At 34.3% G+C, this 24,851-nt stretch overlaps 3 protein-coding genes and 1 long non-coding RNA gene across 6 annotated transcripts; all 4 read left to right on the top strand.

Moving 5' to 3' along the window:
- The first annotated feature begins 3,809 nt into the window (after positions 1-3,809).
- Positions 3,810-6,944, top strand: LOC108820827 (protein DETOXIFICATION 42). The gene is made up of 13 exons (XM_018593834.2): positions 3,810-3,948; positions 4,056-4,218; positions 4,305-4,426; positions 4,509-4,730; positions 4,826-5,010; positions 5,101-5,236; positions 5,333-5,429; positions 5,511-5,611; positions 5,851-6,014; positions 6,108-6,179; positions 6,245-6,361; positions 6,452-6,669; positions 6,756-6,944. Exons 2-13 carry the CDS (start codon positions 4,136-4,138, stop codon positions 6,796-6,798), a joined length of 1,560 nt encoding a protein of 519 aa, XP_018449336.1. The 5' UTR covers positions 3,810-3,948; positions 4,056-4,135; the 3' UTR covers positions 6,799-6,944.
- Positions 6,945-8,264: 1,320 nt separating this feature from the next.
- Positions 8,265-9,562, top strand: LOC130499115 (uncharacterized). Its single transcript, XM_056993021.1, has 2 exons — positions 8,265-8,615; positions 8,692-9,562. Exons 1-2 carry the CDS (start codon positions 8,265-8,267, stop codon positions 8,782-8,784), a joined length of 444 nt encoding a protein of 147 aa, XP_056849001.1. The 3' UTR covers positions 8,785-9,562.
- Positions 9,563-14,738: 5,176 nt separating this feature from the next.
- LOC108821647 (uncharacterized) lies at positions 14,739-15,654 on the top strand. Of its 3 annotated transcripts, XR_008938051.1 has the most exons (4): positions 14,739-15,104; positions 15,206-15,358; positions 15,426-15,527; positions 15,623-15,654. It is a non-coding gene; the product is annotated as an uncharacterized LOC108821647 (long non-coding RNA). The 3 variants fall into 3 exon arrangements; XR_008938050.1 differs by having other exon boundaries at positions 14,754-15,104; positions 15,206-15,350; positions 15,426-15,654; XR_001944615.2 differs by having other exon boundaries at positions 14,755-15,104; positions 15,426-15,654.
- A 2,207-nt stretch (positions 15,655-17,861) lies between these two features.
- LOC108820805 (cyclin-dependent protein kinase inhibitor SMR9) lies at positions 17,862-19,232 on the top strand. Its single transcript, XM_018593813.2, has one exon. It carries the CDS (start codon positions 18,510-18,512, stop codon positions 18,855-18,857), a length of 348 nt encoding a protein of 115 aa, XP_018449315.1. The 5' UTR covers positions 17,862-18,509; the 3' UTR covers positions 18,858-19,232.
- Positions 19,233-24,851: the final 5,619 nt, after the last annotated feature.

Here is a 24,851-nt window from a genome sequence, read left to right as displayed (position 1 = left end):
TTTTAAAGTTTTGTTCTAAGGGGACAAGAATTAGTAAAATCATTCTAAGGAGACAAAATCATAGTTATTTAGTTCTCTTTTCCCAAATTTCCCTATATTTTATGTAGATAAGATAACAGATTAGATGAAGTTGTCCAGCGGTTTTGTTGTACTCCTTTGATATAATTGACCAGAATTTGAATCTCTAGGTTGCTAGTTTTGGGTGTTTTTATCAGTTTCAATAGCAAAAGGTAAAAGTGTAATATAAACTTTGTCTTCTGTTTCTTTTTTGTTGATTTCATTCGATTATGCTTTCTTTCTTTGATTTTAGCAATGATATATGATAGATCTATGATAAAATATCGATTTTGATCTTTAAAAAAACTAGATTTTTGTCTTTCCGGAGTTCTTATCTGACTATATCAAAATCGAAATGGAATCCTGCTGTGGAGCGATTTCTTCTGCGGAATCGGTCAATCCGACAGAGTTTTAGAATAAGGATATTTTCATATAGATTGTTTTGGTAAATTATTTGCATTTAGAATATATAACATTTTTAAAGTAATTTATATTTAATTAATAATATCATAAAATTATAATTTTATCTAAAATTTAAATTTAGATTTGTGAAATAAATAAAAATTATTTTTTTAAAAGTCACATTTAAAATACTTAATATATAGTGATATATGATTTATTATTGTCGTACAAATATATAAATTAATATATATATATATATATATATATATATATATATATTATTCATAAATAAATAAATCATATATTATATACTAATTTATATGTAATTTTTATATGAATCATTTACTGCTCTATCAACTACTTTGATAAGTACTTAAAATTTTTATATTGCTTTTATAGCATATTGTTTATATAGAATACTTTACTAATTTCTTATCAGCTCCGCTTTAGTTCATAAATTTATATATATATATATATATATATATATATTATATATATATATATAATATATATATATAAAGACTTAAGACTAATTATAGTAAATATGATAAATTATTTAAAACAAATATATATCAACTGCAAATTTTATAAATATTAAATTTGGACTTATACAGTTTTCCATTGATAATATATTGGATATTAAATATATAAATCTGAAGATTATGTTGCACTAATTCATTTTCCTTACCAATTATTCGGGAATCAATAAACATGACCGATATTTTTACCAAATGACATTTAGTTTTGAAATACCAGATTTTATATCTCTAAATACGGCATAGACAATACAATATAATATACCTGAAATCAATTCATTATATCTCTTTACATTTCCCATTCTACGTAAGACTAATTCGAATATTTTATTATCAATATTTAATGCGTGTGATGTTAATTAATAACCGTTGCTATAAAGAATTGGTTTTACCAGCGTTTTGAAAACTGGATAGGACATTGATTCTATATTGTAGCTAGGGCAATGTTTGAACCGGTTCAACCGGTTTTAAGTTTTAAATTTAATTAATACTAAATTAAGTAACTATGTGTAAATATATATAACTATATAATTATTTTTATAAAAGTTTATATCTTTGTTAAAATCCAAAAATGATATGAAAAATAAAATAAAGCTTTATAAATAATATAAAAACATAGTGAAAACTAATTTATTTAGAGATATATATTAAAACAATAAGAACTTTTTATGAAATCATTTAAAATTTTGCAATTTTTATTTCTTAACTTAAATTTTAAAATACTGAATTTTAATATTAAACTGGATCATCGGTTTTAACAAGTTTGACCGATTTTTAATTGGGTTTGCAGGTTTAACTCAAATCTGGTTTTTTGTACAATACAAAACTGGTTAAAAAAATGAATTACGGTTCGACTGGCCGGTCCAGTCCGATTTTTAAAATACTGTATATTATAATGAGAATATTATAATCTACATCACGTCACATGTTATTTCTATCCCAACATATAATCCATATATTGTTACTAAAAATTATAATAGCCGCAAATTGTGGTCAATATTTATATTGTGTGGTTCTTTACCTATTAACTAGATCTTGACCCGCGCTTTGGAAGCGCGGATATATTTACGATGAAAAATTTCACTAATAATTTAATAAATATTTTGTTAATTTTTAAAGAGTGTGTATTTAAAATATTTTTGCATTTAAATTAGTGTTTTTAAATTCAACCCGATTGTGATTACACCGGTTAATCTGGAGATCTGACAATTCAATTTAGGTTTTTAAAATATTCATATTAAAAAAGTTACTACCGAGACTAACCGATTGAACTGATGGATGACCGATATGTAGTCTAATTTGATTTAAATTATAATTTTTCATAATTTGTAATCTTATAATCCAAATTTTAAAGTTCATTATTTTACAATTTATGAAATTATGACGTTTCTACAAAATTTTAAAGAGAAAATGATAGATATAAAATAACTAAAATTAATTATTGTATTGTTTGGAAACATTGATAGTAGTATAAAAATATATTGTTTGGAAACAGTGATAGTAGTATAAAGAAATAAATATATTGTTTGGAAACATGGATAGTAGTATAAAGAAAGGAACATTAGTGATTAATGTAGATTTAACTATAAAGTATAAAGTGTATTTAATTTAAAAACTTACAAAATAAATATTAAGTCCAATAGAATGTTTCTGTTTTAATAAGATAGATAACTAATCAAAAATAAAACTAACTGAAAAAATCTAACAAATCAATGTATTGGTAGAATATAAGGTTAGATGCCATTTAGAATATTCAAGATTTCGAGCATTAAATGCTTAAATTATGATTTCGACACAGATTTACTAAAACAAATTCATCCTAATATTTATATAAGAAAAAAATAAGATTCACAAATAAAACAAATAAGTAACTCAACTACAAGCCACACATTCTATATTGTTATCAAACTTAAATTTAATAAAATTTTAAAAACATTTTAACATCATCTCAAAGAAAATAATCATGCATTTTAACGTGGGTTAGAATCTAGTTAACTTTAAATCAACTGTTGAATAACACCCCTGATGTTATGTAAAGAAATCGCAATCCATTTGACCATAGTATATAGTTTACTAATCAAAGTCATTTATTTGAAAGTAACAATAAGCTTTGAGATTTTTAATTGATATTTTCCTAAATGCAAAATTTGTTACCATTAAAAGAAAAAATAAAATATTCTCGACTGTTAAAACTTAAAACACGTTCCACCTTCCATCTAGACGCCTCGGCATCCCAGTCTCTCCATCTCTCTCAAGTCTCAACCATTTATTTTTCAGAACCAATTTTCCAATTTTCCTACTCTTTGATCGATACATTCTCATCACCTGATTCATATTCACTGTAATTTATTTGAAAAAGGAAAACAGTGTGTTAACATTCTCCAGAATGCTAGAAAACAAACAAAAAAACTGAGTTTTTAATTTGCCGGAACTTTTTTTTGTATTGGTTTATAAGTTGCTGGGAAATTATTTTCGTAAAAGTAGAAAAAGTGAAGACACATTATTGACCTTTCTTGGTTGAGACAAAAACGGTGTGTGCTACGTTACATTTGTCTTTCTTCATTCATAATCACATGTTTAGTTCTTACACATTTTGGACTAAATTTAATTTCCCAATTATTTTTCTTTTATCAGAAAAGATTCCTAGAAGTTTCATAAGATTGTTGGATAGTTTTCTCACTTGACATCAACTCTGTAGAAATTTTCTTTGGTAATTGACGTTAACCAAACTTTCAGTAATAGAAGATTTGTTGTAACCAAATTTCTCTTCATTAATTTTCTTCTTCTTCTTTATTATCTTTAATTCTAATCCTTATTTTCTTTCACTTATTTTTCTCTATTTAAAGATGTGGAAAATGTTTTAGTCTTTGATTAAAGATAATTTGTTCTTGGAACCCTCTGTCTGTGGACGCAAGACAAGAATCAATACTACATTGGAATTGGAGGTCTAAAGGTAAATGCAATGTGTGGTTAGCCTTGAAAATTGAATTCCCTCTATTATTCTTAGGGGTATCTAATGAAATGTCACCTATTGAACCGAGAATCATTTACTTTTGCTAGTTTCTGTGTTCACATACACATTCTTCTATGTACCTGTGAAGCTTAGGACACACAAGAAACTTCAGTAACATCTCTTAGTGATGTCTGAAGATATTGGCTACAACAAAGAAACTCCTTGTGATTTTCCAAGAAACCCTCTTTGCATCTTCCTAAGTGATTTCAAGTAATAAATTTTTTGTTGTTGTAAAATTATGTGTTCTTTGCGTAATCAACAATATTCTTGAAATTGGATTTTCTTTGATGCATCAGATCAGTTTTGAAATTTGATGAGCTCGGTTTGGAGATAGCACGAATAGCTTTACCTGCTGCACTTGCTTTAACAGCTGATCCTATTGCATCTCTTGTGGACACAGCCTTCATAGGCCAAATAGGTATTAAAACAACCACCAAAAAGTCTTATCATTTGATTATTTTTGTTTAATCTTTGGTTTCTTGTTTGGTGATGATTTACAGGTCCTGTAGAGCTTGCTGCAGTTGGAGTATCAATTGCTTTGTTCAACCAAGTTTCAAGAATCGCTATCTTTCCACTCGTTAGCATCACAACTTCCTTTGTAGCAGAGGAAGATGCTTGTAGTTCTCAGGAAACCACAGTCCAAGATCATAAAGAATGTATTGAAACTGGTATTAACAACGCAAAGGAGGAAACTCAAGAACTTATTCCTGAAAACAATACAGGTATGCATATAAAAACTCTTTGCAAAATCGTTACTCCTTTGATTATTTGATTTCTTGAAAATACTAATCACTAGTTTGTTTGATATTTCTTTCAGATTCTATATCAAATGAATCTAAAATCAGTAGCAGTATCTTTAGTGTTAGTGAATCTCCAGTCAAGAAAAGAAACATACCATCAGCTTCATCTGCTTTAATCATTGGAGCCATTCTTGGCCTTCTTCAAGCTGCGTTTCTTATATCCACAGCCAGACCTCTCTTGAGTTTCATGGGAATTAAACATGTAAAGAATCTATCGTTGAGGCTTAGTATATATTATATATGAATGTTATGATATTATAAATCTTTTAAACATGGCTTTAAAATTTTACAGGATTCTCCAATGTTGGGACCTGCTCAGAGATATCTATCTCTAAGATCACTTGGTGCACCTGCTGTTCTTCTCTCACTTGCTACACAAGGTGTTTTCCGTGGATTTAAAGACACAACAACTCCATTATATGCAACTGGTAATATGCCATATCTTTAACATAATCAAAGTTCTGGAAACAGAAAAAAAACTGATGATGATCAACTTTTATTTTGTATTTTAATCTCTTCCACAGTGATTGGAGATGCCACAAATATAATACTGGATCCCATCTTCATATTCGTTTTTCGTCTAGGTGTTACAGGAGCAGCCACTGCTCATGTCCTATCCCAGTGAGATTAAAATCACATGTTGAGTTGTTTTCTCCAAAAATATGCTTTCTCACTGAGGCTTGTTCATATGTTCATTTTCAGATACCTTATGTGTGGAATACTCTTATGGAAACTGATGGGTCAAGTCGATATCTTTAACCTAAGTACCAAACATCTTCAGTTCTCTAGATTCATGAAAAATGGTATTGCATATAATTGATTTTATTTGATGTAATAAGCATGTTTAGCTTTGTTTGAGCTAAATTATTAGGTTCTATAAATAAAATAGGTTCGAATTAGTTTTTTTATTATAATATGATTTTTGGTAAGCGCACATATAATAAGCGGAGATAGTTGATATTGTTGAATTCTTATTACGTATGATGTTACAGTGAAATATCTGATGGAAAACATTGTTTTCTTGTGTGTTTTTCTCTCTCAGGGTTTCTTTTACTGATGAGAGTTATAGCCGTGACATTCTGTGTAACGCTTTCCGCATCACTAGCTGCACGAGAAGGATCCATTTCCATGGCAGCTTTCCAAGTTTGCTTGCAGGTTTGGTTAGCAACTTCACTTCTTGCAGATGGGTTTGCTGTAGCTGGCCAGGTTTAGCTCTTGAAATCTCTCTATATTCAATCTTTATATTCAATCTTTTTGATTAAGTGGCTCTAAGTTTTAACAATGGATCTTTTTAAAAAGGCAATACTAGCGAGTGCGTTTGCTAAAAAGGACTACAAAAGAGCTGCAGCTACCGCCTCCCGTGTCCTGCAGGTACATTCTTATGACCTAAGCATACAAAAGTAAACCAAAAACTAAAGGGCTAAATCTTGTGACAGTTGGGACTGGTTCTCGGGTTTCTACTTGCGGTTATACTTGGCGCAGGATTGCATTTTGGAGCAAGACTATTCACAAAAGATGATAAAGTCTTGCACCTCATTAGCATAGGACTTCCGGTGAGTACTTTTAATTTCACCTTAGAGCCCTTAAACCAAGATTATGTAGTTCAACACATTTGTGGCTAAAACTGGTTCTTGTTTTTCAAGTTTGTGGCAGGGACACAACCAATCAATGCCTTAGCATTTGTATTCGATGGAGTTAACTTTGGAGCATCTGATTTTGGTTATGCCGCAGCTTCATTAGTTATGGTGGCTATAGTTAGCATCCTGTGTTTGATACTACTCTCGTCGACTCATGGGTTTATTGGACTTTGGTTTGGTCTCACCATTTACATGAGTCTTAGAGCAGCCGTTGGATTCTGGCGGTAAAAATCTTTGAATCTCTCTGTTTCTTCTAGTGAAAGAGGTTAAAGCTTTTCTTTTAACAGAATGTGAACTGGAACTGTAACAGGATTGGGACAGCAACAGGACCTTGGTCTTTTCTCAGGAGGTAAAAGAAGGACAATTAAAGGGGAGGGCATGTTTTAAGTTGTTCTTTAAATTAATGAGCTTGTGATTGAATAAAACACAAAAGAATATGTATTTAGAGATGCAAATAATTATATGTGGTTTAGTAATATTCTAGAGAATATTAAAGAGGGGGGGGGGGGGGGGGGGGACACACTAAATTTGGGATCTAGATTGATGAAACTTTTATGTATTCGTGCATGAAATTTTACAAGTTTAGTGTTATTAAACTTGTGTTTTTTATAAAAAAATATATTAAAATGTTGTTTTAGTAGATTTTTGCGATTTTCTGTTATTTGGTGAAACCTTTAGTTAAAATATAAAATTCCATAATTTTATATAGTTCTTAAAATTATTTTATTTAAAATCTAGTAATTCACCTAAATTATCCGAAACTATCCAAGTGTTACTAAAATTAAATTATTTTAAATACTTCCAAATAGTATTAAATTGAATACTAAAGTTTACTAAAATTAAATTATTGCAAATACTTCCAAATATATGAATTGAATACGTGCCGTAAATCTTACATAAAAACTAGAGAACGTTTGTATAGTATATTTTAAGATTTATTCTAAATTTCATTATAAATTTTACGAATTACAAAGAAAATATGGTTAGTTTAAGATCATGCATCTAGACCACTCTCAGTTTAAAATAATTAATTAATATTCACATCAGAAATCAGATCAAGAAAATAATTGCATCCAAAACAAAAATGGTACATAAATTACCTCTACTTATCATTTTTGAAAAATTAATGTTCATCCTCAACAATGAAAGAGACAATATATAGGAACCTATGTTTAGAAACTCTCTTCTTCGACATGATTGGCTAATAGCTACTCTGAAAGTTTAGTAACTACTCTGCTTGAGCTTCTTAACGACCCTGATCAATCTGGAGAGTGGAGATGATGCTGCGTTGGGTTTGTCTTCTCTCCTCGCGGAGAAAGAGGATCTACAGCAACTAGCTTGAGGCAAATGCAGTCAAGAATATTGCTGACATCTTGAAGACAGGTAGTGAGACCCAGCCTAAACGTCTTCAGTGCTTATTTCTGTCTCTGGCTGAGTTGTGTGCTAAGCTTGAGGGTTGCCGGTGTAGCTTCCTGTCATTGCAGGTTTTTCTCCCATCTTCAAGTAGTTTAGTACCTATGTTCTTATACTGGGCTCAATCTGTTTCGTCTTTGTTTAGGTGTTAGACCTTCTAATTGATGCATAATCAAGGTTTGTTAACACTATTATGATTTGCAGCTGTCTTGTGTTAAGTTGTAAGCCCACCTGAGACATGTCATTTAGAATTTGAATGCAGGTCTTTTCACCAACTGTCATGTTAATTATGCTTCCCTTGGTTCAGTTATTGCATGATCCATCTCCCTTTGTCCAGGTACCACATTTTTGAAGTGATTTTTTTGTTTGTCTTAGGATGCAAATGGCAGAACAGATTTGAATGTATATGTGGCGCTTTACCGGCTTTGAAGGACCTTATGTTTTCTTGGAGACAATAAACGTAAAGAACTCTTTTATCCAGAAGTCAAGGCTCAAGGATTTGCTTGCCTTATCAGTGGTAAAGTGTCCTCTAAACCAAAATGATATGACTCATCTTATGCTCTCAAATAACAACAAAACAAAACCCATTGCCCACTCAGATCCTGAGCCTTTGGTGCAAGAGCAAGCTTTGGCCCTCCGTAATATTGTTGACGGATGCATCAACTCCATTGAGTTTGTGTTTGATGGAGATGGCCTTATCTTAGATACTGTTGGAAGACAGATGAGGAAAGCTCCACAAGCTCAAATGGCAATACAGGTAACAAAAAAAAGTAGAAAGCTTACTATATCAATAGATTAATAAACCGCTGATACACTTGTTTTTATTTCCTCAGGGAATGTATGTGCTCACAGATCTGGCGAGTGGTACTGAGTTACATAAAGAAGCGGTTATGCAGCAACTGTTTCCTCAAGGGGAAGCTGAATGAGGCAGTTCCATACTTAAGTTTTGCAGAGCCATGAGAGCCAGTTACGGTTAGTGACAGTCTTGACAATTACAAACCTTATTAGTCCTTCAACTCCTGGTGCACTTGATCGTCATGTGAAATTGCGGAGTGCTGGTATCATTCTTCAGTTGAAAAACATGGCCAACGATCCATGCATTGATGTTAAGGTCATTAAAAGGAGTGAACTTTCAAGCAGTTCTTACTACATTGTTTTATATACTCAAAATCTGTTTCAATCCTCTCTTTACTTGCAGATTTGTATTAGAACAGTATTAGGCCAGTCAATGTCTTTTGGCGATGATTAACAAACGCAGAGATATTGCTATTCCCAATCCACAGACTATATCCACTGGACATATCAATAGTGATTTAGCTTTGATTCAACTTTCACCATGTAGCAAAGGAGAGACAGCCTTAAGAGTTTATGATCACGTTCATTGATTATACCTCCAGTTCCAGAGACATACCATCCAACAAGTACTTAATTTCTCAGGCTTATTCTTCTCATTTCTGGTTCCTGAATTGGCCATAAATGAAACACTAATCTGAGCATTGCAAAAGCATAATAGGACAAGGAGATTTTGTGTTTCAGTTACTGCTATGTGTAACAAAACAGTATTGTATTTGATTATGTGTGCAGTAGCTGTCAGAAAGAATTGTACTGTTGTACCATACTACCTTGTGCAACACTTAGATTAGATCCACCACCTTTTTTATTTTACTGTATCTGTTTTTGCCTTGAAAGAAACATTTGAGTTTATGGTAATATCCCAAATTACTTTCCAGTTTCAGCATTTTAAAAAATGCTGAAACTGGAAAGTAATTTGATTGGTGGAAATATCCCAAATATTTTCACCCTTACTGCCACTCTACAGAACCGGACATGAGATTTTCACCTCATACGGCTCCTCGTTCAATTCTTTCGAAGTCATTGGGTCCCTTTCCTCGTTCGCGAATCTCCTCCCTTCTTCCACTCCGTCCCGAAGAGTAACTAGGATAAACTCGGTCACGTTTTCATGTTCCAATTGAACACTTTCTATTTTTGATTATTCTCAAAGGATAAGATTATTCTTTTTACCAAACATCTGCGGGTCCAATCACACGATCTTATAATAAGAACAAGAGATCTTTCTCGATCAATCTCTTTGCCCCTCATTCTTCGAGAATCAGAAAGAGACTTTTTCAAGTTTGAATTTGTTCATTTGGAATCTGGGTTCTTCTACTTCATTTTTATTTACTTATTATTTCTTTATTTTCCCTCTCTTTTCTTTATTTGATTTCTTTTTTTATTTTATTCCCTTCCATCATTCTTAAGTCCCATAGGTTTGATCCTATAGAATCTGACCCATGTTCTCATTGAGCGAAGGGTACGAAATAAATTCAATCATATTTTTTTTTTATCAAAAAAAAAATCACTATGTGAAATCTTCGTTTTTTTTTTCTCTTTCTCTATCGCTTTCCCATAAGTACAGCACTTGTTGAATCGATAGAGAACCTTTTCTTCTGTATCGATATGAATCCATTATGAATCGATATTATTACATTCCAATTCCTTACCAATATCCCTCAAGGAAAATCCCGAATTGGATCCCAAATTGACGGGTTAGTGTGAGCTTATCCATGCGGTTATGCACTCTTCGAATAGGAATTCATTTTCTGAAAGATCCTGGCTTTCGTGCTTTGGCGGGTCTCCGAGATCCTTTCGACGACCTATGTTGTGTTGTGTTGAAGGGATATCTAGATGATCCGATCGATTGCGTAAAGCCCGCAGTAGCAACGGAACCGGGGAAAGTATACATAAGTATACAGAAAAGACAGTTCTTTTCTATTATATTAGGATTTTCTATTCTATTAGATTAGTATTAGTTAGTGATCTTGGCGCAGTGAGTCCTTTCTTCTCGGTCCACAGAGACAAAATGTAGGACTGGTGCCAACAGTTAATCACGGAAGAAAGGAGGCTCAGCGGGAAGAGGATTGTACCATAGAAGCAAGGAGGTCAACCTCTTTCCAATATATAACATGAATTCTGGCAATGCAATGTAGTTGGGCTTTCATGTTGATCCGAATGAATCATCTTTTTCGCGGAGTGAAATCTTTGCCTGCTAGGCAAGATTATAGGATAGCAAGTTACAAATTCTGTTTCGGTAGGACATGTATTTCTATTACTATGAAATTCATAAATGAAATAGTTAATCGTGGGGTTACCATTCTCTCTTTTTTTTTTTATCTCGCACGTGTTCCTAAGAAAAGGGAATTTGTTAATTTTTCGGGGTCTTAAAGGGGCGTGGAAACACATAAGAACTCTTGAATGGAAATGGAAAAGAGATGTAACTCCAGTTCCTTTGGAAATAGGAAGATCTTTGGCGCAAGAATAAAGGATTAATCCGTATCATCTTGACTTGGTTCTGATTTCTCTATTTTTTTAAGTTTAAGAAAAGAATACCGTTTCTCCTACCCGTATCGAATAGAACATGCTGAGTAAAATCTTCTTCATGTAAAACCGGCTTGATTTAGATCGGGAGAATCGTACGGTTTTATGAAACCATGTGCTATGGCTTGATTGGGAGAATCGCCCCGCAGTATATGATTCAACAGGAATCACACAAGGGTAGATTGATACAATCTAAACCTCTGGTAAAATGCCCCCGTAACCCAGCAGATAAAGTACATAGTCCGTTTTAGGGATTGGTGACTTACCCATTCAGTGACTTTGGCACTGGATGGACGTTACCAAAATTGGTACTATCGGGTCGGGTGAATTCAATAATAGACGCCTGGCGGCATTCCAGCCTTCCTTCTCCTTTCAGGACCTATCCTAAACAGAATCCAGTACTTCTTGGTCGTGAATATCTGAATAGGGCAAACCACTCGGTGGATATCTTTACTTCGGAACAAAACAATTAGAATTAGGCTCGGTCAACTGGAATGTGTATTATCCATATAGGGGATCTTCCAATTGAGAAGATCTATCGACCTGAGACGAAGAGAAAGGTCTATCTATTTTATTTAGTTATTCAGTTGATTCGTTATTGGAACAGATAGCAACAACAATTTCATCCGACATGCGTATTTTTGATTTTCCAATGGATTTCTATCCTTCATTAATGGAAATTTTTTTGATGTAGTGAGTAATAGCTCTGGTTGTTCGCTGTTCAAGAATTCTTGTTTAGGCAGTTCGTACCATGTGCTGTTCGTTTGCTCACCTAGGTGATCCATCTGGGTGAAGATGCAAGTTGATGTTCGTTTTGTACATTAAAATGCTACATCCAGATGGATCACCCAACTGCATTTATGAAAACTCATCTCAAATTCTCATCCAAATGAGGGTGAGTCTTCACGGAGCATCTGGGTGAAGGTGAGTCTTCACCAAAAATTTGATAATTTTTTTGTCAAAACAAAAACAATTCTCGCCAAACCCAAAAATGCAATTTCCCGTCAAAATTGGAAAACACAATTTCTCGTTAAAATCGGGAAAAGCTAATTTCGCCAAAACCGGAAAACATAATTTCCCGCCAAAATCATTCGTCAAAATCAGAAAAAAGCAATTTCCCGCCAAAACCGGAAAACACAATTTCTCGGCAAAATCGAAAAACACACACTTTCAAGCCAAAATCAAGAAATCACAATTTCCCGCCAAAACTGGAAAATATAATTTCCCGCCAAAACCGAGAAACCACAATTTCCCGCCAAAACCGGAAAACATAATTTTCCGCCAAAATCGGAAAACGTCGTTTCCCGTCAAAACCAAAAAACACACAATTTCCCGCCAAAACCGGAAAAACGTAATTTCCCGCCAAAACCGGAAAACGAAATTTCTCGTGAAAACCGGAAAAACGCATTTTCTGGCCAAATCGGGAAAACGCAATATCCAGCCAAAACCGGAAAAAACGTAATTTCTTGCCAAAACCGGAAAAATACACTTTCCCACCAATACCGAGAAAACGCAATTTTTCGCCGAAAAACGCAATTTCCCGTCAAAACTAAAAACGCAATTTCTCACCAAAACTGGAAAACACACTTTTCTACCAAAACCGAGAAAACGCAATTTTTCGCCGAAAAACGTAATTTTCCGGCAAACCGAAAATGCAATTTCCCGTCAAAACTCGAAAAATACAATTTCTCATCAAAACCGGGAAAATACAATTTCCCGCCAAAAATTTAGAAACAAGTTTATTTTAATTATTTTAGTAACAAGTTCATCTCGATGTAAATGTAAGTTAAAAAAAGCAAACAAACATAGTTGCATTCAGATGATTCATCTGAATGGATAAACGAAATGCAGAGACGAACAACACCTAGGTGGAGCATCTGGATAAGGCATCTAGATGGACCATCTGGATGCATCTTTGAGATGTACAAACGAACAGGGCCTAAGAGGTTCTGTTTTCTTTACGAGTTTTTTTTTAACTTATTTTTTATGGCGAGTTTCCAACCACAATTAACTCTTTTATGAAGAACAAGCATCTTCCAATAGAACTGGAGCATGTGATCTTAAAATTCATATTAAGTCATGTAAGAGTCTTTATGCCAATTTCTTGTTAGTTTCAGCATTTTTACATACTAAAACATGGATTTTCTATAGACATGGAATATTGTTCTCACTAAACCAAAAGTCCAAAACAATATGGGAGATAATGGGTTTGATTAACAATTGTTGTATCTTTACAACCATAATATTTTTTAAACCTTACCAAATCTCTTCTGATCATATTGTATACACATTGTTCAAGATTCATATTTTTCTTCTTTTTCACCGTAGATAGATAAGAAAAACCTAGAAGACTAAAATTTTACTTGGAAAATTTGACAAGTAAAATATTAATTAGCTTTTTAACCAAGAAAAAAAACCTAAATTAATTATTAAACCAAGATGATGAAAAAAGAAGAAGGGGCTATTGTAATTTGGCCTTTGAGGATCTAAGTAGCCGTTTGTCTACAGTGAATCCAATGTTTTGGATCCCATGATAAGTTCCAGTCTTGACTACAGTGTACTTTCTTTAAAGAATTAGCCTTTTAATCAAAGGAATTACTAAGAGAATCTCAACTAAACCCAAAAGGAGTTGGTTAAGATAAATGAAAAGAATAGCGTTAGTTGGAGTGTAGAAACCCCATGCATATATATAAAATGCATTGAATTTAAATGACATCCCACGTGAATTGTTTTTATATTTCAACTTTATTTTGTTATCCTGCCTGCGTTCTGCAGTTTTTTGTCTTTTCTTATTTGCTAAGGGAAAATCGGAAGGCTTAACAGATGAATAAGCTAAATTACATATACCACCTAATACCTCCAAGGGAATAGTGTTTTAAAAACAAACATATCTTAATAGTTAAAATGTGAGACTTTTTTATACATCTTTTCTTTTGAAAAAAGTTGTACATATATTGTCTAGTGAAGTAATACATGTATGTTAGATGTTTTAAAATGTGTATAATTTGTTGTTGTAAATGGTATATGTGTGACATAATTTCTATTATAAAAGAATTGTGTTAGTTGGAATGTAGAAACCACATGCATGTACATGCAGTCCGGTATACATGAAATGCATTGAATTTAAATGCCATCCCACGTGAATTATTTTTATATTATAAGTTTATAACTAAGTTTTGCTTCAGTTCTCTTTTTATTTTGCCTGCATTCTGCATTTTTTTTTCCTTTAAAAAAATATCAAATCATAAGGCTAAACAGATAAATAAGCAAATTTATATAGGGAGAATCTGTGAAATAACCAAAAAACTGAAATCCTTATATACTAAAGCGCAAGTCGCCTAGCTAATCAAATCCTGACAAGTGGAATTTTTCTTTTTTAAATATTTAAAAATACATAAAATCAAAACAATTTTTGACACATGGAATTTGGTTACAAAATAAAAACAAATAATGCCATTTAAAAAATCCTAATTCCGATTTTCTTAAAACTTCAACTACCTAAAAGCCTAATTTTCCTCACATTATCACCACCACGTTCCATATAAAATCATGATCACGAACTGATTTTTCTATCTTATTTATTTTACTCTTTTCTTTTTCTGAACATAGATTCTACTTTCTTTTTCATAGCTTCATTCTCCTTCTGTCGAGTTTTTCTTCTGATCAGAAACAAATTCCATACAAATTTATGATTACTCTTATTCTAATATTTTTAATTGATTATTCTTAATATACAGTAGGTCAGTTTTCTTTATTTCTCGATTAATAACCTCTCAATTGTTCATTCCAGGTAAAAATGGCAATTGGTTATGCTTCCGTCAACTTATTTTTTCAATAAAAGATGAGAAGTCAAAGGTTTACACCAACCAAGGTAATGATAAGCATTTAAACTTTATTATCTACAAAATGGATATTTAGAAAGCTGTTCTTTGTCCAACTTTTATATAACTACTTGCCTTGCTTCTGAATTAGTAACAAAAAGAAAACAGAGAAACGGAGAGGGAAGAACAGAAACGGAGAGGGAAGAAGAAAAAAGTCAAACAAAACAAAACAAAATCAATGAGCTTCTCTGCAACAAACATAAAACGCAAGCAGAACCATACATAAATTGAAACAAGTGACATCGTTAGTTACTCTCTGATTCTTTCTACATACGTTATTTGTTACTAAAAACTCTATTTTGTTTTTGTAGTTTTGAAGAAATCACATCTCATGGCTAACAAATAATTGATGTGATAGCTACATACTCCACTGAGGGAAAAGAATATCAGTAACTATGAAAGATTCAAATTGGGTAATTACAAATTTGTTTGTTATGGTTTTACTATTTCACATATCTATGTTTTCTTATAAAAGAGTATATTATGACTATTTTGTAAACTTTTGTAGGTCTATTATATTGAAGTTAACTATTGTACATACATATTTACTTTCATGGTTTTTTTATTATATCAATTTTAAGTAAATTTATTTGTAAAAAAATTTGATTACAAAAAAATACAAATAAAACAGAATGGATCAAATATAAATATCTAGGTAGTATCCAGCTCCAGAAAAAAATGTATCTAAATAAAATAAGTTCAATTTTTGTCTAAAAATGTTACAACTTTTCCTTAAAAATAATTTAAATGCAAGAAAAGTTTTTCCGTGCATAGCACGGGGTCATAATACTAGTTAGATTTTTAAAGTGAGAGTAAAGAGAGATAGGAAGACGATGGAAGAGAGAGAGAAGGGAATTTTGGTTAATTAGCTAATTTGGATTTTTTGTCTAGCTCTATGGTGCAATTTCCCATTTATATACGCAACACCTCCAAGGAAATAGTGTTTTTAAGACAAAAAAAAATATCTTCATCCTCAAATGGGAGACTCTTATCTTGTTTTTTTTTTCTTGAATGAAAGAGACTCTTGTCTTGTTTTTTTTCTTTTTGAAAGTGGAGACTCTTGTCTTGTTACTAGATAAATAATACACTTATGTTTAAATGTTTCAATCTGTGTATAATTGAATTTGTTATCGTAAATAGTATATGCGTGTGACAGAATCTCTACGTATATAGGAACGTATGTTTTCTATATCTACATTCACATGCGTTTGAGTGTACATAACTTACAAAAATTGTTTTATTGCAAATAAACTATGAATTATTGTGTGTTGTTTTTAACCGCGAATCTAAACATGCATTTGAAACAACAACACAATTAAATAATTTCTTCGGTACTATGATATTCTCTTTTTCGGGAAAAGGTATTTCTTCGATATATCCATCTTGATTATATTTCTTTATTTCTTTTACTTTATTATGGGACAGAAAAAATTGTACATTTACTTTTAAACATCTAAAATAAGGTATTTTTCTCAGCAGACACATTTATTCACATATATGATCTACAAATAATTTTTATCAGTTAGTATTTTTGTTATAATTTATAAACCGAAATCTTCCATGTTTACTTTATCATTGATAATATATAAAATTTTATCATGAAGAGATAAAGCATGTAAACTACAAGTTTTGACAAAAATGTCCATGAATTGACAAAGATATATAATCCGAAAATACTACAATTAGTTTGTTATTATTTATTTTATGAATATTTAAGTAAAACTAGGTGTTTTCCTACACCATGTGCAGTAAACAAAATTTAAAATATTTTTTAATAGATAAATATAAATTATATTTAACTTTTATTAATATTTTAATTTTTTTTTCTTATCAATATTTTAATATAAATTTGATTTAATTGAACATTAAAATTAAGATAAAAACAATTTTGTTTATTTTAAATTATATTTAAGAATGTGCATGTATATATTTAAAATTATAATCTGAGGTAGATTTTTCTATCTATTTATTTTAATTAAATATATTAAATAAATATGTAAAATTGCATAATTGTCAAAAACTAAAATTAAACAATATTTATAAATTCTGTAGATATATATAAGAAACTAATAATTTTACGATTTAATCTGATTTTATGATTTAATTTTTATAATTTTCTAAAAATATGTATATATTTTTGAAATATGTTTAATTTAAATGATATTTTGAAATTTGAAATGCTTATGAATATATTTATTTTAATGATGATTTATGAGTTATTACCATATTTTAAAAATCCAAAAATATAAACCGACAATAAATGTAATATATGAGTTATTATCATATTTTAAAAAGTTTACCAAAATATAGATTAACATTAAATATAATTGTCTATGTCGTATTAATCTATAAGACATGTCATCAATTTTAGTAGCCATGTCACAACTATTAATCTAGGTGTTTTCCTGCACCATGTGTAGTGACGAATTTTTTAAAAGTTAAATTTTATATTTTAAAATGTAATTTATTAATATTATATATTTTATTTTTACCAATAATAAATATAAATATCATTAATTAAGCATAAAATTAAGAGAATTTTTTTTTTATTTTGAATTATATTTAAGAATATATATGATATATATAAAGTTAAAATCTTAGATTAAAAAAATATTTATTTAATTTGGTTAAATGTATTAAATCAACTTGTACAAAATTACTAAAAATCATATAAAATTGTATAGTTATCGAAAATTAAAACTAAATAATATCTACATAATTTGTAGATATCTAAAAGAAACTAATGATATTACGATTTTTTTTTTTAATTCAAAAAATTTAGAAAACTTTAGATAATAAAAATTTTATAATTATATAATATTTCGAAATTCAAAATGTCATACTTATATATATATTTATTTTAGTGATGATTTATGATTTATTACCATATTCCATAAAGTTTACCAAAATATAAATCAATATTAAGTCTAATATATGAGTTATTGCCATATTCTAAAAAGATTTCCAAAAAATATATCAGCATTAAATGTAATTGTCCATGTCATATTTAACCATATGACATGTCATCAATCTTAATAGCCACGTCATAATTGTTTTTGCGAAAACGATTGTAGAGAAGACATGTGGCAAATCACTTCTCAAATATAGACTAGGGGATACACATTTCACATTTCACAGTGACTTCTTACATGCATGGATCCTCCACCAAAAAGAACCCCTTTTCTTTAGTTTCCAAATACTTAATTATCAATCTCTTTTTCCTGGCTTTATCTTCTCTCCTGATAGAAACTTTTCCCAGTCAAAATATAAGAGCTTTAAAGTAAAACTTCCACTAAGGTTCATTATACATATATACTCCTCAAGTTCTCATATATAATTGTTTCACACACTTTCTTTCCTCTATATCTTCTCTTCCCTCTTAGTTTGTTCTTAAAATGGCATCAAAAGGAAAGAACCCAATAAGAAGAACAACTTCGAGAAGAAGAAAAGGAATCAAGAACCCATCTCCTCCATGTAGTATCACTAGTGACGTCACTTCAACGTCATCATCAACTTCGATATCTTTAACCGCTACGTCAACGTCGACGATTCCAGCCAGTGGATGTTGTACTCCGGTATCTAAGAAGTCACGAATACCAGAGATGCTGACGTGTCCGCCGGCGCCAAAGAAGCAAAGGGTGGCGCAGAACATTGCTTTGAGGAGGAGACAGATATCTTTCTTTGCTCCTCCAGATGTAGAGTTTTTCTTTCTTGTCGCACATGGTCAACAAATCAATAAATAAGTTAAGTTTATAGTTAGGTTTTCGTGGTTGTTCTCATGGTATGATCAATCTCAAGCTTCTACTTTCTAGTTTGGTTCAAATACAATAATTGAAGGTATATTATAGAGAGTGTAGTGTGAAATGTTTTTCTTCTTTTCTTCTTGACTTGCTTTTTTCTCTCTTTCACTCTTTGGTATTTTTAGATTCTGATAATTTTGAAGTTGTGGTAGGTTATAATTTATCGAGCACCCTATCTCTTTTAATTATTTATTTTGTAACTTTTAAATTATGTTTTCTGTAATGGAATATGCGTGCTAACATTTCGGGATTGTTAGCTTTGCAGTTTTGTTTGTATTTTGATTAATTTGAGTTAATTACGAGCTGTGTTGTTTTGCATACTTTACTGGTTTTAGCTAGGCTCTCAGTTTATCCGTAATCACTTCAACAACGTGCTTGAAAAAGTCATGCCTTGATAGTTGATATTGTTTTTATCAGAGGGTGGCTCAAATTTAAATCTTTTGATTATTCAAAATATGTTATAAGTTCGATAGGAAAGGAGTGGATGCAGAATATGCTACAAAAGTTTTGGATATAATCAGAACTTTTACAAGAATGAACAATTCCATTGTTGGATTTAAAGTTAATAAAATTTGAATTGTTACTGTGTAAAACTATTTGAAAATTAAAGAAATTACTTTATTATGTATACGGTAAAACTTTAAAAGTTGAATTCAGTTTGTGAAAAGACTAAAGAAAATGTTAAGACATGTACAAAATGTTGGAATAGACGATATCATCTTTGAGAGGAATCCAATGAAAGGACTCGTGCGGCATTTTTCATCATCTTCTCTCTCTTTTTTTCATCATTTTCTCTCTCTTTTTCTTCTCTTACTTCCTTTCTATAACGAATTGTATAGAAAAAAGGCACAAGATAAATGCTCTCTGGCGCTCTAATCGAGATTGGTCCTTACCCTCTACTCTCTTAGCACACGGTTTTACCATACTGCTGGTTTTTTACCCCTTCTGGTAAATACCACCTGCCACTTCCCTCCACATTTCAAATCCTTTACCCCTTGAAGAAGTATCTGCTGGGTAAAAGAACTCAGGTGTTTCGGTAAGCGCTCGCGTTCCCTTTGGGATCGACGGTGAGTCGACGGAACTCCTCACAGTCGGTTCCGGTGGCTCCTAACCTGTATCTACAAACTCTCTTCGGCTCAATTCGACTTCACTCTTCTTCACCTACCTGCAACTATGGCATCTCGACGATGGTCTACGGCTGAGAAGGGGAAATCTGTTGCTTCACTCCCTACAGAACCTGCAAAGAAACGTATCCAAGCTCCAGAGTTTGACTTCTCCGATCTTGTCAAGGATAATGAAAAAACCCTAATTGGGAGATGCATAAACCCTAGGGAGCAAAGTGTGGAGGATCTTGTGGCCAACCTTCCCAAGAAATGGGCTCTTAGAGGCAAAGTTATTGGAGCTGATTTAGGAAATGGCTGCTTCCAATTCCGCTTTGACAAAGATGAAGACTTGCATTGTGTACTCCTCAACAGACCCTTCCACCATAACAATTGGATGGTCATCTTGGAGCGTTGGGAGCCTATCATCTCAAGTACCTTCCCATCCAAGATACCCTTCTGGGTTACTGTTAAAGGTCTGCCTCTTCACTTCTGGCATGAGAAGATGGCCTATAGGATTGGTGATGCCTTAGGTTCCTTTGAAGACTTCGAGATCACGAAAACATCTGCTAGAATCAGGATACTCCTTGAAGCTTTAGAACCCCTTACTATGGAGTCTGTTGTTGATTTCTCCTCGGGAGAAGAAGTCCCAATTACCCTGGAGTATGAGAGAATTGCTAACTTCTGCTCCATCTGTAATATGCTGACTCACACCTCTCGCTTTTGCAGCAGGAACACAAGGCCCCCACCTGTAGAAAGAACCTATCCTGTGGGTCGACGTTACTCCTCACAGGAAGATCTCCCTCCGCGACATGAAGCAGAACAGCGACTCGCTGCAGCTCCTCTCCTGCTGACCTCAAACAGCGGTAGGGGTGAATCTTTCAAACAACGCGTAGATAGGCATGGAAGACCGTTTGGAGAGAGGATCACTTCTGAAACATCAAGGGTCTTGCCTTTAAAGAACAAGATCTCTCCTGGGGTTACTCCGATGAGTCGAGACAATCACCCAAGACAAACATCTGTCTATACGGGGCCTGTCACCAAAAGAAATTATTCTCATCAGCCACAACTTCAATGGAGAGCTCGCGAACTCTCTCCCTCTCTCCCTGGCCTACCTCCTCCACCACCACGAGGCTCTCCTGCTACGCCAGTACCCCCTCTTGAAAGGAACCTACACGAAAGTGCCTTCTCTAAGCAACAAATTATTCCATCCACGGAGGAAGTACTTAGCGAGTTAAGAGATGTAACCTTACAGTATATCCACTGTGCAGATCCTACTGAAAGCGCAGCTAGGAGACTTCGCGTTATCCAGGGAGAATCGGACAACCTAATGGCGACGACAGCCTCTGGTATCATTGCAGCAGCCACCCTAGCCTCCTCTCAGAGGGATGCAAGTCCTCAGCCCCCAGCAGTCATAGTACTTCGACAGGCGTCGTTCTCAGATCAGGGAGGAGCCCCATCAGCCTCTAATAGTTGTCTACCTCCCCTTCAAACTGGAGGCAAACGCCGTGGGAGGCCACCAGGACAAAAGAAAGCAAACGTCACATCAAAATGTATGGGAGGAAGTGCTAAGAAACGAATATTCTCTAAAGTCCAGGCATCACCTGCAAGGCAGAATGCCACCCCATCCAGAGCAGCCAGAGGCATAGGACCACTGTCGCCTAACACAAGTGCTCAGGTCCCAGATCCTGCTGGTACTAGTCAGCTACCCTCCTCGATCACTCCGGGTTTTCACAACCCCGGAAGTCCTCTTCCTTAGCTGTTCTGAGCTGGAACTGTTGTGGGATTGGGACCCCCAGGACAGTCCAGCGTCTGAAGGAACTCTCTCAAAGCGGAGCTCCTGATGTTTGCTTCCTTATGGAGACGAAGAATCAGGATGATTTCGTTTTGAAAGAGCTCAAAGATTTGATGTATGACTCCCACTACCTGGTTTCACCTCATGGCGTTGGAGGAGGGGGGCTTGCCCTGTTATGGAAAAAACACATTGATGTAACTATTCTATCCTCAAGCCACAACTTCATAGATACAAAGATCAGATTCAAGAAGGAGGAGTTCTTTGGTACCTTCGTATATGGAGCTCCGGAGATAGCACACCGTCAAGCAGTTTGGGACTCTCTCTCACACCTAGCTGCTTCTCGCACGGGTGCTTGGTACCTGACAGGCGATTTCAATGAGATCATAAATAACGATGAAAAGTCGGGAGGTAAAGAAAGAGCCGAAAGCACCTTTAGCCCTTTCAGGAGTTTCCTCTCACAGTGTGACCTGTTCGATCTCCAACACACGGGAAACTTCCTATCGTGGAGAGGTGTTCGAGGATCTCAGGAGACTGGTACTTATGTGGTTCACTGTCGCTTGGACAGAGCTATGGGGAACAGTGACTGGGCTTCTATGTTTCCAACGGCAAAGTGTCATTATCTCCTGTATGAAGGCTCTGATCACCGCCCTTTGCTCTCTATCTTTGATCCTACAAAACTAAAGTCGCATAAACTGTTCAGATATGATAGACGTCTCCGTCACAGTCAGGAAGTTAAGACTTTGGTGGATAAAATATGGAAGGAAAATGAGGACTTAGAGGTTATGGTCAGAATCTCAAAATGCAGGAAAGCTATAGCAAGATGGAGCAGAGACAAATACCTTAATAGTAAGAAAGAGATCGACAGCCTCAAACTCTCTCTGGACTCGGAGCTCTCAAAACAGGTAGCGGATGAGCAATCTATCTCCTCTATACACTCAGCTCTTCTTAAAGCTTACAGTGATGAAGAAGAGTACTGGAAGCAAAGGAGTAGGCAGTTGTGGTTGTCCTTAGGCGATAGAAACACTGGGTTTTTCCATGCCTCTGCAAAGGGTAGGAAAGCTCGAAATCGCTTCTCTGTCATCCAAGCTGCCAACGGCGACCTGGTTTATGAGGAAGAGCAGATTGCTCGGGTGGTGTCAGCATACTTCTCTGAAATCTTCACATCGTCTGCAAATGACAGCACCGATACCGTTCAGAGCGCCCTGGAGGAAAAAATTACAGAAACTCAAAATGATATGCTTACTGAGATCCCGTCCCCGGAAGAGATTAGAAAGGCCCTTTTCTCCATCCACCCGGACAAGGCTCCAGGCCCGGATGGGTTCTCAGCCTGTTTTTTTCAATCCAACTGGGACATAACGGGGCCTGCAATGACAAGTGAAATACAAGCTTTCTTTAGGCATGGCTCCCTACCGCAATCAATAAACGCTACTCATATAAGACTGATCCCGAAGATTCCAAGTCCGGTTTCAGTTGCGGACTACCGGCCTATTGCCTTATGCAATGTCTACTACAAGGTCATATCCAAACTCCTATCGCTACGGCTAAAACCTATTCTACACTACGCTATCTCTGAGAATCAGTCAGCCTTTATACCTGGTCGAGCCATCTCTGATAACGTGCTGATCACACATGAGCTCCTACATTACCTGAAAACGACAAAATCAAAGAAGAGAGGATCAATGGCAGTTAAATCGGATATGAGCAAGGCCTACGATAGGCTAGAATGGAGTTTCATCAAACAGGTTCTCACTACACTGGGTTTTAACGACAAGTTTGTTACCTTGATTATGAAGTGTGTGACGTCTGTATCATACGCCTTCCTGATAAATGACTCGGTGCTGGGAGGAGTGATACCTCAACGGGGAATCAGACAGGGTGACCCTCTGTCCCCGTATTTGTTCATCCTGTGCAGTGAAGTTTTGTCAGGCTTATGTTCTAAAGCGCAAAAAGATGGAAGATTACCAGGTGTAAAAATCGCAAAAAACAGTCCTAGCCTAAACCACTTACTGTTTGCGGATGACACCATGTTTTTCATCCCAACTGATAGGCGCAGTGTTACAACCCTGAAGGAGATATTAACACTCTACGAAGCAGCTTCGGGCCAAAGGATAAACACCGACAAATCGTCCATCTCCTTTGCAGCAAAGACTACAGCAGCAACACGAAACGAAGTTAAAAACATCCTAGCTATCACAAAGGAGGGGGGAGTTGGTAAGTACCTAGGTCTCCCGGAGTTATTTGGACGAAAGAAGAAGGACTTGTTCTCCTCCATTGTGGAGAAGATCAAACTCAAGGCAGTCAGCTGGTCCACCAGATTCCTCTCATCTGCTGGGAAATTAACTATGCTCAAATCAGTTTTATCGGCCATCCCTTCTTTCGCTATGACGTGCTTCCTGCTACCTGTAGGATTGTGCAATTTGATTCAGTCAGCGTTATTGCGGTTCTGGTGGGACTCAAACACGGGTAAAAAGAAGATGTGTTGGATTGCATGGGAGAAGCTTACCTTACCCAAAGGGCTGGGCGGTCTGGGTTTCAAAGACGTACAAACTTTTAACGTCTCGCTTCTGGCAAAACTTCCCTGGCGCATGCTTACCAATCCTGACTGTCTGCTAGCCCGAATTCTCTTGGGGAAGTACTGCCACAAAGCTCCCCTACTTAAAGTAAAAACTAAGAAGGGAGCCTCACACGGCTGGACGGGTATACTGGCAGGGCGTGATCTTCTAGTGACAGAGCTCGGAAGAGTCATAGGAGACGGGACAGAGATCAAAGTGTGGTCAGACTCTTGGATCTCAACCTCTTCTGGTTGCGTCCCCTACGGACCTCTAAGGGAAGGAGATAGCGATCTCTACGTCTCTGATCTTCTTATTAGAGGTTCCTGCGAGTGGAATAGAGAAAGAGTTCTTAGCATTCTACCAGATCTCGCTGAGGCAATCTTTGCCTTAAAGCCAAGTAAGACTGGAGCAAGAGATTCTTACATTTGGTACGCTTCCTCTACGGGCCATTACTCTACAAAGACAGGATACGCATCAGCCATTGCAAAAC

This window comes from Raphanus sativus, chromosome 8 (genome assembly GCF_000801105.2).
Source record: "Raphanus sativus cultivar WK10039 chromosome 8, ASM80110v3, whole genome shotgun sequence".
NCBI classification, from domain to species: domain Eukaryota; kingdom Viridiplantae; phylum Streptophyta; class Magnoliopsida; order Brassicales; family Brassicaceae; genus Raphanus; species Raphanus sativus.
Note: the sequence above shows the minus strand (reverse complement) of the source record. Positions and strands in the feature narration are given on the sequence as shown.